This window comes from Oncorhynchus clarkii, chromosome 13 (genome assembly GCF_045791955.1).
Source record: "Oncorhynchus clarkii lewisi isolate Uvic-CL-2024 chromosome 13, UVic_Ocla_1.0, whole genome shotgun sequence".
Lineage (NCBI taxonomy): Eukaryota > Metazoa > Chordata > Actinopteri > Salmoniformes > Salmonidae > Oncorhynchus > Oncorhynchus clarkii.
Window position 1 is genome coordinate 50,441,886 of NC_092159.1, and position 15,523 is coordinate 50,457,408.

The 15,523-nt window shown below is 41.4% G+C and overlaps 1 protein-coding gene across 2 annotated transcripts in view; it reads left to right on the forward strand.

Annotated features, from left to right (window-relative positions):
* The first annotated feature begins 343 nt into the window (after nucleotides 1-343).
* The window catches only part of LOC139365037 (myosin-binding protein C, fast-type-like), a 49,929-nt gene continuing 34,749 nt past the window's right edge, over nucleotides 344-15,523 (forward strand). Inside the window, exons 1-2 of one of the 2 annotated variants that reach the window (XM_071102363.1) lie at nucleotides 344-634; nucleotides 2,629-2,810. In XM_071102363.1, coding sequence (XP_070958464.1) covers nucleotides 2,789-2,810 — 22 coding nt within the window. In that variant the 5' untranslated portion in view covers nucleotides 344-634; nucleotides 2,629-2,788. The remainder of the gene's footprint in view (nucleotides 635-2,628; nucleotides 2,811-15,523) is intronic. The other variant, XM_071102362.1, reaches the window with a different exon arrangement.

Here is a 15,523-nt window from a genome sequence, read left to right on the forward strand (position 1 = left end):
ATTTAACATGCTGATAGAAATGAGGTAAAATTAATTTAAGTTTCCCTGCATTAAAGTCCCCTGCCACTAGGAGCGCCGCCTCTGGGTATGCGGTTTCCTGTTTTCTTATTTCCTTATACAGCTGACTGAGTGCGGTCTTAGTGCCAGCATCCGTCTGTGGTGGTAAATAAACAGCCACAAAAAATATAGATGAAAACTCTCTTGGCAAATACAGCTTATCATGAGATACTCTAATTCAGGCGAGCAAAATCTAGAGACTTCCTTCCTTATATGGGCACCAGCTGTTGTTTACAAATATGCACAGACCGCCCCCTCTCGTCTTACTGTGTGTGCTGTTCTATCTAGCCGGTGCAGCGTATAAAACAAAAGATGTTACAGTTTTTGATGTTCCGTTGATAGGATATTTGTGATCATACCTCATCTAATTTATTGTCCAATGATTGCAAGTAATACTGACGGTAAAGTTAGATTTCCCACTCTCTGTTGACGGATCCTTACGAGGCACCCTGCTCTGTGTCCTCTGTACCTACGTCTCTTTCTCTTGCCAATGACATAGATTTTGGCATTGTCGGGTGTCTGAAGTACATCCTGTGTGTCCTGCTTGTTGAAGAAAAAAATCTTAGTCTAATCCGAGGTGAGTGATCGCTGTCCTGATATCCAGAACCTCTTTTTTGCTATAAGATACAATGGCAGAAACCATTATTTTCAAAATAAGTTACAAAATATTCCAAGGGCTTTCTATTTTACTATTTTGTAGAATAACAGTGAAGACATCAAAACTATGAAATAATACATATGGAATCATGTAGTAACCCAAAAAGTGCTAAACATTTCAAAATATATTTAACATTTGAGATTCTTCAAAGTAGCCACTCATTTGCCTTGATGACTGCTTTGCACACTCTTGGCATTCTCTCAACCAGCTTCATGAGGTAGTCACCTGGAATGCATTTCAATTAACAGGTGTACGACAGACCATCATTACTTTAAGACATGAAGGTCAGTCAATCCAGAACATTTCAAAAACTTTGAAAGTTTCTTCAAGTGCAGTTGCAAAAACCATCAAGCGCTATGATGAAACTGGCTCTCATGAGGACCGCCACAGGAAAGGAAGAGCCAGAGTTACCTCTGTTGCAGAAGATACGTTTATTAGATTTAACTGCACCTCAGATTGCAACCCAAATACAGTGGGGCAAAAAATTATTTAGTCAGCCACCAATTGTGCAAGTTCTCCCACTTAAAAATATGAGAGAGGCCTGTAATTTTCATCATAGGTACACTTCAACTATGACAGACAAAATGAAATACAGGTAATGAGTGGAGGACAGAGGAGCCTCTTAAAGAAGAAGTTACAGGTCTGTGAGAGCCAGAAATCTTTCTTGTTTGTAGGTGACCAAATACTTATTTTCCACCATAATTTGCAAATAAATTAATAAAAAATCCTACAATGTGATTTTCTGGATTTTTTTTCTAATTTTGTCTGTCATAGTTGAAGTGTACCTATGATGAAAATTACAGGCCTAAATACTTTTTTGCCCCACTGTAAATGCTTCACAGAGTTCAAGTAACAGACATACCTCAACATCAACTGTTCAAAGGAGACTGTGTGAATCGGACCAAGAAACACGACCAAAGGACATTAGACCGGTGGAAATCTGTCCTTTGGTCTGATGAGTCCAAATTTTTGATTTTTGGTTCCAACCGCCGTGTCTTTGTGAAACGCAGAGTAGGTGAACGAATGATCTCCTCGTGTGTGGTTCCCACCGTGAAGCATGGAGGAGAAGGTGTGATGGTTTGGGGGTGCTTTGTTGGTTACACCGACAGTGATTTATGTAGAATTCATGTAGAATGCTTTATGTAGAATGCTTAACCAGCATGGCTACCACAGCATTCTGCAGCAATACACCATCCCGTCTGGTTTGCGCTTAGTGGGCCTACCATTTCTTTTTCAACAGGACAATGACCCAAAACACCCCTCCAGGCTGTGTAAGGGCTATTTGAACAAGAAGGAGAGTGATGGAGTGCTGCATCAGATGACCTGGCCTCCACAATCACCCCACCTCAACCCAATTGAGATGGTTTGGGATGAGTTGGACTTCAGAGTGAAGGAAAAGCAGCCAACAAGTGCTCAGCATATGTGGGAACTCCTTCAAGACTGTTGGAAAAGTATCCCTCTTGAAGCTGTTGAGAGAATGCCAAGAGTGTGCAAAGCTGTCATCAATGCAAAGGGTTGCTACTTTGAAGAATCTAAAATATATTTTGATTTGATGAAAACAAAATTGGTTACGACATGATTCCATATGTGTTATTTCATAGTTTTGATGTCTTCACTAAACAGTCGGGGCTCCACTGATTTTGTTGGATAAACCTGGGTCAATGGAAACTTGCCTAAGGTGTCTTGTGTTAGACCGTCAAAAGTGATATCGAGAACAGTCAGACAATCAACCTGTCAATCAATGCTAGTCGGTGTGTTAATCAATTAGCTAATGGGCTGGCTCCCGCCCTACCGTGTTAACCAATTAACAGTTTCCAGCCGGGTCGTCCTCTTCATTACTGCATCCAACCCCCATTCACCTCTATGCTGTCTTCCTTTCCTTCTCACCCTCTACCCCTTCCTTCTTTCCTCAGAGCTCCTGGATCCCCTCTAGGTGTCATCTGACAGCCTTTTCCTGGGGAGGGGGACTGAAGTGGAGAGGGAGGAGGGAATAAAAAGGAAAAGCAGACAGACTAACAGACAAGGAGGGAGGGAGACACAGTCAGAGGAAGAGATAGACACACATTCGCAGCTATGCCCGAAGCCAAGAAGCCAGGTAAGCGGGTCATACACATCATAAGCTTCAGTACTGTTGTACAGCTAGTGTCCTCTTTGGACTTCTGTGTATCTGTGTATCAGTGTTCTTCCTGTCATCGACCGAGACAGACTCTCTACTACTCCCATAGGCTGGTTCCCTACGTATGATAGTATGTTGTTGATAATGGGATACGTTGTTGTTTTTCACTTTATACCCCCATAGCGTTCACAGTAGTAATATATGAAGTTTATTGTCATATCTGTTGGGAAATGTTACGATAAGCATGACAAAGTGATGAAATCATCTGAATTAACATAAGTTGCATTCATTATGAAGGTAGAGTAAGTTAAAGAGAAAAGTGGATGGCAGGAAAGATAGTGAGAATCTGTCTGTTTTTGTGATGGTGGAGAGTCCAGGCAGTGGCAAGGTAGAGGCCTATCTCGTCTCAATAGTTAGTTTGGAACTTTTATTATTATATGCATTATGATAAGGGTTAAGGTTAGGTCTATGGTTAGAGTGGATAGTTAGTTAAAATGTTGTTGATAGATAATTGATCTACTGAACATCTACAAACCATCTATTTGACACTATCGAAAATAGCACATATCTGTTAAAATGAGGTTATAGATCATAATAAGGTTCATGTTATTATTTGCACAGATATGTGCTCTTTTACACCACAAAGTCTTCCCATGTCTGAAATAGACCCACACTGTTGATATAGGGGAAAAGTGGTTCAAGTGTGAGGACTTATACATTGTTGGCCTATATTCAGACAGCATTAACACCAGCAATACGTAGGTATTTTATGCATGGAAATAGTTGTTGTGAAGACCTAGACATTGCAGCTCCGGCATCTGTTGACAAAACATTGCCATAAGTGTCAGTGAAATTTATTGCCCGTATGTAGTAATGTTTGTCCATCTGAGGGGATCTAAAATATGTCATGGTCTCTTTTCAACAGTGACCTTAAGGCACTGTAAATCACATGGCAACATGACATTTGAGAGACTCAAACAGGGAGGGAGGGAGGGAGGGAGGGAGGGAGGGAGGGAATCATTCTTAGAAAGAAAGGTGCTGTCTAGAACCTAAAAGGGTTCTTCGGCTTTCCCCATAGGAGAACCCTTTTGGATTCCATGTATAACCCTTTCTACAGAGGGTTCTACATGGAACCCGAAAGGGTTCTCCTATGGGGACAGCTGAAAAAACATTTTGAAACTCTTTTTTCTAAGAGTGTAGTGTGGAAGAACAGAGTAGAGCAGTAGCATAGTAAAACATACCGATAAGATGAGGCGAGAAAGATGAACGAGATGAAGTGTCAGAGGAAGTTATGTCATGTCAGGTGTGACCTCTTCACATCACTTCTCTGCACCTCAGAGGCTCAATCTGACCCTGATTGCCTGTCTACTTCACTTACACCTCTACTGAACTCTTTCAATGGGCTAACCGATTAATGTGGCCTGTTTGGATCCTTACCATAGACTATTAACTATATACAGTAAATGTATTCAAAGGACATACAATATCTTGTACTGTATTTACTATATGTTTCATAATTTTTTTACTGTACTCTGTCATCTTACCTTACACACCCTTCGTTTCACCACTGTTATTCCTGGCTCAGAGTAATTACACACCAATTCCTTTATGTCTCAGCCATGTGTTGCCAATCTAGCATCATGACATCATGCAGATCGTGTTCCTGTCACCACATTAATTCCATCCTTTAGACTGCTCTCCCTTACTTTTCCACTAACCCCAAATCCTTGCCCCCCCCCCCCCCCCCCCCCCCCCTTGAACTTCAACTCAGCCCCGGAGCCTTCCCCTCCCTCATGGTGACTATCTGGTACTCAAGAAGCCACTGGGACATGGAGAAAGCACGCTTCCCGATAAACAGCATTAAGAATAGTTCTGCAGCCTGTGTGCTTAGCCTGAGGAAGGGGATTGAGCATACCAGAGAGGGAATACCTAAGCTTGGTCAACCAAGTGTTGTGGAAAATATGAATATTTTATCAGAGATATTAATGATTAGCCATGAATGTCTTGTGTTTTGGACATACAGTATATGATTGTGAGACACATCATGGTATCAATTACACTCAGGCAATATGAGGGGTGATAACAGGTGAAGAGTTGTTTGTTGACGCTGCTTCCCTTCATCAGGGGAGCGAAATTAACACAATTAATTATTCGCTGTAATGCAGTGAAAGATCAGCATCTTTACACCCCCCTCCCTGGAGGTCTGGAGCAGTAGACCGGTTCAGGGAAATGTCCCTAATAGAGTGTTATGATATCCCACCAACGTGTTTTGCGGTGGGGCCATTTGATTAGTGAAAGTTTAGGGTTTCATGACCCCTTCAACTGGAGGCTCTTCAGAGGAGGAAGGGGAGGACCATCCTACTCAGTGAATTTAAATAAATAAAAAATAGTGAAACATTTCAAAGTGATCTTTTTTTAGATAAAACTGTACTAAATATATTCACGTCACCAAATAACTGATTTAATCACTCTGTGAAGGTCTACAGTAGCCTTAACAGCACTCTGCACCATGGTGTAGCCAGAGGACAGCTATTTTCCGTCCTCCTCTGGATACATTGACTTCAATACAAAACTTAGGAGGCTCATGGATCTCACCCCCTTCCATAGACTTATACAGTAATTATGACAACTTCCGGAGGACGTTCTCCCACCTATCAGAGCTCTTGCAACATGAACTGATATGTTGTCAATCCAATCAATGGATCAGAGAATTAATCTAGAACTGAAAGTATAAGCTACAGCTAGCTATAGCACTGCAGTGCATAACATGTGGTGAGTAATTGACTCAAAGGGAAAGACAATAGTTGAACAGTTTTGAACAAATTAATTTCTTAAAACATTAAGGAACAGTGGAAACACGTTGTCTGGAATAATGAATCACACTTCACCATCTGGCAGTCGAATGGACGAATCTGTGTTTGGTGGATGCCAGGAGAACGCTACCTGCCCGTATGCATAGTGCCAACTATAAAGTTTGTTGGAGGAGAAATAATGGTCTGGAGCTGTTTTCCATTGTTCGGGCTAGGTCCCTTAGTGAAGGGAAATCTTAATACTACTGCATACAATGACATTCTAGATGATTATGTGCTTCCAACTGTGTGGCAACAGTTTGGGGAGGGCCTTTTCCTGTTTCAGCATAACCTAATCGCCCAACATCAGTGCCCGACCTCACTAATGTTCTTGTGGCTGAATGGAAGCAAGTCCAGTCCAACAATGTTCCAAAATCTAGGGGAAAGCCTTTCCAGAAGAGTGGAGGCTGTTATAGCAGCAAAGGGTCCAAACTCCATATTAATGCCGATGATTTTGGAATGAGATGTTCGACGAGCAGGTGTCCACATACTTTTGGTAATGTCGTGTATGTTGACGTTACCTAATATGGTGACAACGATGCAGGCTGTGTGTAGCACTTATGGTATGAAGGTTTGGCTTGGAGAGGTTTTTTCGCCTGGTCCAGACAGCTGTTGTGTTGTCCTCAAGTGAAGGGAAAATGTGAGCGGAGGAGAGCGTGTAGATGTGATGATGCTGTTTGTATGGCTGCAATGAAAGTGAGCTGTGTGATCAGGGGTGTATTCATTCCACCAATTCTGTTGCAAAATGTTTCTTAAACAGAAGCAAACTTTTTTTTTTGTTGTTTTTTTTGTGTTTTTATTTTAATTTTATTTTTGAGTACGTGTGCGTATGTATGTATGTATGTATGTATGTATGTATATATATGTATATATGTGTATATATGTGTGTGTGTGGGTATGTATGTATATATATATATATATATATATATATATATGCACCAAGGAAAATAAATAAATAAAATAAAATAAAATCACTTATTATTTTTCTTAATCTTTCATTTTAATTGTATTTTTTTTCAAATGTATTATATATATATATATATAATCCGTCTCCTGAGCCTCCTCTTCCACACCCTGCCCTCATGAAACCGAGGCAGTGAGTATAGCATTACCTCATACCAGGGCCTTCACCATACCCCCCCAGGTATGCAGCTCTGGCTTGATGGATTACAGACAGATGCAGAGTCAACAGAGAGCCAGAGGAGTTCACAATCAGAGTGTGAACCGTTAAGCCCCAATATGTCATTAACTAAGACTTTATAAACACTGTGGCCGATAGGAACACTGGCAGTAGTATTTGGTAATGTCCTCTAATGTAAAATGTTGTTTCTGCGCTTTGAGCCAGACCTATTTTAAGCACCCTCTGGTAAGGCACGGAGAGAGATGCGGAGGGAATGGTAATGAATGGAGATGAATGGAAAAGATAGAGGACAGTTTGGGATGATATTTATGGGGTCTCGTTTATTCCATTCTGCAGATTCTACTTCCCTAAAGAAGTGTCATTTTCCTCTGTGCCAAAGTGTTTTTTGTTGAAAGCTTTCTATTTACAAGATGTTCTAAAATACTCTGTCATATTTACGACAATACCAAATAGTATTTGGTATTGTCCTCTCTCTCCGTTTACTTCTCTACCACTCCTATTACCATGTCTCATCCTCTCTCCTCCACTGTTCCACTATAGACCTTCACCCCAGACTCGTGCCAGCGGATGGGGGAGGGGTAGCGGAGAGAGACATCACTTGAGGAATGCATACAGGCTATAATTCTTATCATCATTACTGTCTAATAAAATACAGTGTGATATACTACCCGCCCAGGTTCTCTCCCCTCTCTTCCTATCTTCCCTTACAGGCTTACCTCAGTACTGTAGTACCCTAGTAAATGTCCTCCCACCTCTTCCTGTTGCCATGTTGGAAAACACGAAAGTGGTTCGTTAAACAGGTGAAGTTATAGTTGCCAGCCCAGTGACTTCTATAGCCCACACATGCTATGTTAAAAGACAGCTGCAGCGATTACACAGCACAACTACTGCACAGTGGAAACAAATACACCTGGCTGGGACCCACCACAACCTCCGCCAACTTACAACCACAAATAATTATTACATTAGAGTGATATTAATGCTATTCATAGCATTATAGGCCTGCATATATGTTATGGTATTCATTCAACTTACATTACTCTCCCTCCACCATGCCACCTTCCCTACCCCCCTACTACTACTCCTTAGAATATGCTCCCCCCCCTTCTGCCTTTGTCCAGAAAACACTATGACATATATATCTCTATAACTCATATCATCGGAACTGTCAAATAAAACCGCCAAATGATGGAGCGATATAGAGAGCAGAGGCTTAAGTGTACTCCCATGCTGCCAAAAGCATCACTCTCTTCATCCTCATCATAAAACGATGAAACTCCATCAGTCACACTCTGCCCCCAGCATAGATGCACGCCAAATGCCAATAATACCATTGATACTCCACCACACGCTCAGCGGTATAAATAGACCCTTTGAATATAAATCTCCTCTTGAGTCCTTATGTGAATATGCCCGCTTGGTGCTACAGTTATATATATATTTATGAAATGTGAAAATGCCTGCATTATACGCAGGTTGACGTTGATTTTCATGAATCTTGCCCCGTATTCAGAACTGAGCTTTTTCCAGTAGATGGGCCAGCTGCAAAGTCAAAATTGTCTGTACCGTAAAAAATTTATGAAAATAAAAAATGAGCTTTTTGGTCTTCATTTAAGGTTAGGGTTAGGCATTAGGGTTAGCAGTGTGGTTAGGGTTAGGTTTTGATGGCTTTGTGACTGTGCCAGCTAGTGACCACACTTCAGAACTGCATCCAGGGTAAGATTCATGACAATACATTCCAGCCTGCGTATTATACCATGGTGACTTTTATAGATAAACAAGCACATGCTGATGTCTAGATAAAGATGTTTATTTGTATCACATACTGTATGTACTGTAGGTTATGCACTTAGAAATATAATTACTCATTGAATTACAATACTAGATACAACTACGAACACTGAACATTTGGACTTTATTAGCCCACACAGGAGGTTAGGTTTAGGTCCTCATATTGAAGTTTATAGAGAGCCCAGCTGATGTATAGAACAATCTTAAAATTATCTACTTTGGTTTATAAACAAGCATCATGAAACCTCTTAACACAATAAATTAATTGGATTTGGTGAAAATCACCTGTTTGGACCTAACTTGCTTACTTCTTTTTCCATGTGGTTTCTTCCATGAAATGATGGAAGAAACCCCTTTGGCTCAACTTAACCCACTCTCCCATACTGATATGCAGGATGTTTTGGGGTGTGCAGCATCACATGTGAGTAATGAGACGTGTACAGTGCATTCGGAAAGTATTCAGACCCTTTGACTTTTTCCACATTTTGTTACGTTACAGCTTTATTCTAAAATTGATTAAATTAATTGTTTTCCCAATCAATCTACACACAATAGCCCATAATGACAAAGCAAAAACTGTTTTTTAGAAATGTTGGCAAATGTATTACAAATAAAAAACAGATATCTTATTTACATAAGTGTTCATAAGATCCGAGACAGGATTGTGTCGAGGCAAAGATCTGGGAAAGGGTACCAAAACATTTCTGCAGCGTTGAAGGTCCCCAAGAACACAGTGGCCTCCATCATTCTTAAATGGAAGTAGTTTGGAACCACCAAGACTCTTCCTAGAGCTGGCCGCCCGGCCAAACTGAGCAATCAAGGGGGAAGGACCTTTGTCAGGGAGGTGACCAAGAACCCGATGGTCACTCTGACAGAGCTCCAGAGTTCCTCTGTGGAGATAGGAGAACCTTCCAGAAGGACACTAATCAGGCCTTTATGGTAGAGTGGCCAGGCAGAAGCCACTCCTCAGTAAAAGGCACGACAGCCTGCTTGGAGTTTGCCAAAAGGCACCTAAAGGACAGTCAAACCATGAGAAACAAGATTGTCTGGTCTGATGAAACCAAGACTGTTTGGCCTGAATGCCAAGCTTCAGGTCTGGAGGAAACTTGGCACCTTCACTACAGTTGAGCATGGTGGTGGCAGCATCATGCTGTGAAGATGTTTTTCAGCGGCAGGGACTAGGAGACTAGTCTGGATCGAGGGAAAGATGAATGGATCAAAGCACAGAGATCCTTGATGAAAACCTGCTCCAGAGCACACAGGACCTCAGACTGGGGCGAAGGTTTACCTTCCAACAGGACAACGACCCTAACCACACAGCCAAGACAACGCAGGAGTGGCTTTGGGACAAGTCTCTGAATGTCCTTGAGTGGCCCAGCCAGAGCCCGGACTTGAACCTGATCGAACATCTCTGGAGAAACCTGAAAATAGCTGTGCAGTGATGCTCCCCTTCCAACCTGACAGAGCTTGAGAGGATCTGCAGAGAAGAATGGGAGAAACTCCGCAAATACAGGTGTGCCAAGCTTGTAGCGTCATACCCAAGAAGACTTGAGGCTGTAATCGCTGCCAAAGGTGCTTCAACAAAATACTGAGTAAAGGGTCTGAATACTTGTGTAAATGTAATATTTCTTATTTTTTTATACATTTGCAAACATTTCTAAAAACCTGTTTTTGCTTTGTCATTATGGGTTATTGTGTGTACATTGATTGGAGAAAATAACAATTGAAAACGTTTTAGAATAAGGTTGTAACCTAAACATCTTTGGAAAAAGGGAAAGGGTCTGAATACTTTCTGAATGCACTGTATGTCAGACGTATGTCACACGTCTATAGGTTGTAGATATCTCTGTGGTGTTGTGAGGGTCACCAAGCACCATCAACACAACATGTTGCCTTTAACTCACGGTTGTAGACGTGTTAAAGTGTCACGCCTGCTCCCTCTCCCCCTCCCTGGCGCTCGAAGGCACCAGGCTCCCCAGCATCACGCACACCTGCCTTCCCCTGTCATGCGCATCAGCAATTATTGGACTCACCTGGACTCAATCACCTGTGTCATTACCTCCCTTATATCTGTCTGTCTCAAGCTCTGTTTCCTGGTTCAGGATTAATGTTCGTATGTCATTGTGTTACCCGTGTGCTGACGCTGTTCCTGCCTTGTTCCATGTCTGTTCCTCATTAAATGTTCAACTCCCCATACCTGCTTCTCTACTCCAGCGTCGGCCCCTACATTAAAGAGCCTATAGGCAGGTATTTCAGTAGCTCTCTAACATTGGCTTAGGAAAAGGAATCCTCACCAAGCATACTGTAGATGCATTACCGCAAGGCTAAAATATATAACTCTAATGGTAGTATAAAACAAACATATGTTTTTTTCAAGATATCACAGATTCAACTCTTTAAGACAACTCTTGCTAATGTATATATACATTGTGACCTGGGTCAGTGATGAAATTAGCGAACACTTCAAAGATTAAGCCTTTGAAAGTGATGTATAAAAAGAGGCCACATGTGGCAGTAGACTGTCTATGGCATACTACTACTGTATCTGAGGGAGGAGAAGCACACAGAGAGAAGGAAGAGGGGGAAATGTCAAGAGAGATTAAGAACATTCCACAGAGGTTACCCTTCAAAAAGAGAGAGAGAGCGAGAGAGAGGGGGAAGTAGAGGGGGAGAGAACTGAGAGAGTATATATATATATACATACAGTGGGGCAAAAAAGTATTTAGTCAGCCACCAATTGTGCAAGTTCTCCCACTTAAAAAGATGAGAGAGGCCTGTAATTTTCAGCATAGGTACACTTCAACTATGACAGACAAAATGAGAAAAGAAATTCAGAAAATCACATTGTAGGATTTTTAATGAATTTATTTGCAAATTATGGTGGAAAATAAGTATTTGGTCAATAACAAAAGTTTATCTCAATACTTTGTTATATACCCTTTGTTGGCAATGACAGAGGTCAAATGTTTTCTGTAAGTCTTCACAAGGTTTTCACACACTGTTGCTGGTATTTTGGCCCATTCCTCCATGCAGATCTCCTCTAGAGCAGTGATGTTTTGGGGCTGTTGCTGGGCAACACAGACTTTCAACTCCCTCCAAAGATTTTCTATGGGGTTGAGATCTGGAGACTGGCTAGGCCACTCCAGGACCTTGAAATGCTTCTTACAAAGCCACTCCTTCGTTGCCCGGCGGTGTGTTTGGGATCATTGTCATGCTGAAAGACCCAGCCACGTTTCATCTTCAATGCCCTTGCTGATGGAAGGAGGTTTTCACTCAAAATCTCACGATACATGGCCCCATTCATTCTTTCCTTTACACGGATCAGTCGTCCTGGTCCCTTTGCAGAAAAACAGCCCCAAAGCATGATGTTTCCACCCCCATGCTTCAGAGTAGGTATGGTGTTCTTTGGATGCAACTCAGCATTCTTTGTCCTCCAAACACGACGAGTTGAGTTTTTACCAAAAAGTTATATTTTGGTTTCATCTGACCATATGACATTCTCCCAATCTTCTTCTGGATCATCCAAATGCTCTCTAGCAAACTTCAGACGGGCCTGGACATGTACTGGCTTAAGCAGGGGGACACGTCTGGCACTGCGGGATTTGAGTCCCTGGCGGCGTAGTGTGTTACTGATGGTAGGCTTTGTTACTTTGGTCCCAGCTCTCTGCAGGTCATTCACTAGGTCCCCCCCGTGTGGTTCTGGGATTTTTGCTCACCGTTCTTGTGATCATTTTGACCCTACAGGGTGAGATCTTGTGTGGAGCCCCAGATCGAGGGAGATTATCAGTGGTCTTGTATGTCTTCCATTTCCTAATAATTACTCCCACAGTTGATTTCTTCAAACCAAGCTGCTTACCTATTGCAGATTCAGTCTTCCCAGCCTGGTGCAGGTCTACAATTTTGTTTCTGGTGTCCTTTGACAGCTCTTTGGTGTTGGCCATAGTGGAGTTTGGAGTGTGACTGTTTAAGGTTGTGGACAGGTGTCTTTATACTGATAACAAGTTCAAACAGGTGCCATTAATATAGGTAACGAGTGGAGGACAGAGGAGCCTCTTAAAGAAGAAGTTACAGGTCTGTGAGAGCCAGAAATCTTGCTTGTTTGTAGGTGACCAAATACTTATTTTCCACTATAATTTGCAAATAAATTCATTAAAAATCCTACAATGTGATTTTCTCATTTTGTCTTTCATAGTTGAAGTGTACCTATAATGGAAATTACAGGCCTCTTTCATCTTTTTAAGTGGGAGAACTTGCACAATTGGTGGATGACTAAATACTTTTTTGCCCCACTGTATATATATATATAAAATAAATACTCAGGCTACCTGGTACGAATGTTGAAAGATTCTGTATATTTTGAGAAAGAATATGATATCCTTAATCCATATAACCCTGTGAGTGAAGATGTGCACTTTCATTTACTGTATAGCATAGTTCAAAAGCCAAATGTCCCCCCCTCCCACATGCATTTCCATTTCTTATTGAATGGTAAAGAACTTGCATTGTGATTTGTCCCTGATTTTAATCTGTAAACCTCAAATGATGATGATAATATGATGGATTTTTCCCAAAAAGATGAAGCACCACTTTTCAGAGCAGTGAGGCTGAGGCATGAATACATACTCAACAAAAATATTAACGCAACAGGCAACAATATTTCAAAGATGTTACTGAGTTAAAGTTCATATAAGGAAATCAGTCAGTTGAAATATATTAATTCGGCCCTAACCTATGGATTTCACATGACTGGGAAAACAGATATGCATCTGTTGGTCACAGATACCTTAAAAAAAGGTAGGGGCATGGATCAGAAAACCAGTCAGTATCTGGTGTAAGCACTATTTGCCTCATGCAGCGTGACACATCTCCTTCACATAGAGTTGATCAGGCTGTTGATTTTGGCCTGTGGAATGTTGTCCCACTCCTCTTCAATGGCTGTGAAAAAGTTGCTGGATATTGGCAGGAACTGGAACACGCTGTCATACACGTCAATCCAGAGTGTCCCAAACTCATGCTCAATGGGTGACATGTCTGGTGAGTATACAGGCCATGGAAGAACTGGGACATTTTCAGCTTTCAGGAATTGTGTACAGATCCATGCGACATGGGGCTGTGCATTATCATGCTGAAACATGAGGTGATGGAGGCGGATGAATGACAGTGGTGTAAAAATACTTTCAAGTACTACTTAAGTCGTTTTTGGGGGGTATCTGTACCCTACTTTACTATTTATATTTTTGACAACATATACTTTTACTTCACTACATTCCTAAAGAAAATAATTTACTTTTTACTTTTTACTCCCTGACACCCAAAAGTACTCGTTACATTTTGAATGCTTAGCAGGACAGGAAAAAAGGTTCCAATTCACACAATTGTCAAGAGAATATCCCTGGTCATCCCTACTGCCTCTGATCTGGCGGACTCACTAAACACACATGCTTCATTTGGAAATTATGTCTGAGTGTTGGAGTGTACCCCTGGCTATCCGTAAATAAAATAAAAACAAGAAAATGGCGCCATCTGGTTTGCTTAATATACGGAATTTGAAATTATGTGTACTTTTACTTATATTTTAGCATTTACATTTACTTTTGACACTTAAGTATATTTAAAACCAAATACTTTCAGACTTTTACTCAAGTAGTATTTTACTCTGTGACTTTCACTTTTTTTTTACATTTTCTATTAAGGTATCTTTACTTTTACTCAAGTATGACAATTGGGTACTTTTTCCACCACTTTAATGACACAACAATGGGCCTCAGGATCTCGTCATGGTATCTATGTGCATTCAAATTGCCGTCGATAAAACGCAATTGTGTTCATTGTCCATAGCTTATGCCTGCCCATACCATAACCCCACCACCACCTTGGGGCACTCTGTTCACAATATTGACATCAGCAAACTGCTCGCCCACACGACGCCATACACGTCTGCGGTTGTGAGGCTGGTTGGACGTACTGCCAAATTCTCTACAATGACGTTGGATGCGGCTTATTAAAATTAAATTCTCTAGCAACGGCTCTGGTGGACATTCCTGCAGTCAGCATGCCAATTGCATGCTCCCTCAAAGCAAGATCTTGTGGCATTGTGTTGTGTGACAAAACTGCACATTTTAGAGGGGCTTTTTATTGTCCCCAGCACAAGGTGCCCCTGTGTAATGATCATGCCATTTAATCAGCTTCTTGATATGCCACACCTGTCAGGTGGATGAACCATCTTGGCTGATTTGTGCTATAGATATTTAATCTTTTTGTGCATATGGAACACATTTCTGGGATCTTTTATTCCAACTTGTGAAACATGGGACCAACACTTTACATGTTGCATTTATATTTTTGTTCAGTATATATTTAAAGGAAGGCTTAACAGTGATGGGGCAGCTTGGGTAGAGAAATTGAGGAAATCAAACACGGGTTCATCAACTATCTCACAGGATATTTGTTAAATATACACCATGGTATCCATCTCTCCCATGACCAAATCTGATGGAGCTGACCCTCAAGCCCTCAAACTGAACACTTCTCACCATATCTGACCCCTGATGGCCTTTCTCATTTACCTCTCCCTCTAGCTCCTTCTCACTTTCTCTCATTTCTCACTCTCTTATTTTCTCTCGCTCATCTTTTCTCTCTGTCTGTCTGTCATTCTGTCTGTCTCTCTCTCTCTCTCTCTATGACTTAACGCTGTACTTAGAACTTTTGGTATGAGTACGGCAGATAGACAGACAGACAGACACTGAGCTGGCCTGTGATAGAGAGAGTGCTGACAGGTCGTAACCAGAGAGAAGCCTTGGCCAAACTGGGCTGAAGGCCTGAAGGAGAGAAGGGGTTGCGTGTTGGTCTAACCAAAGACAATCACTTGTCAAATCCCGGCCTGTTTTTATAGTATCCTAAGGCATCTTATT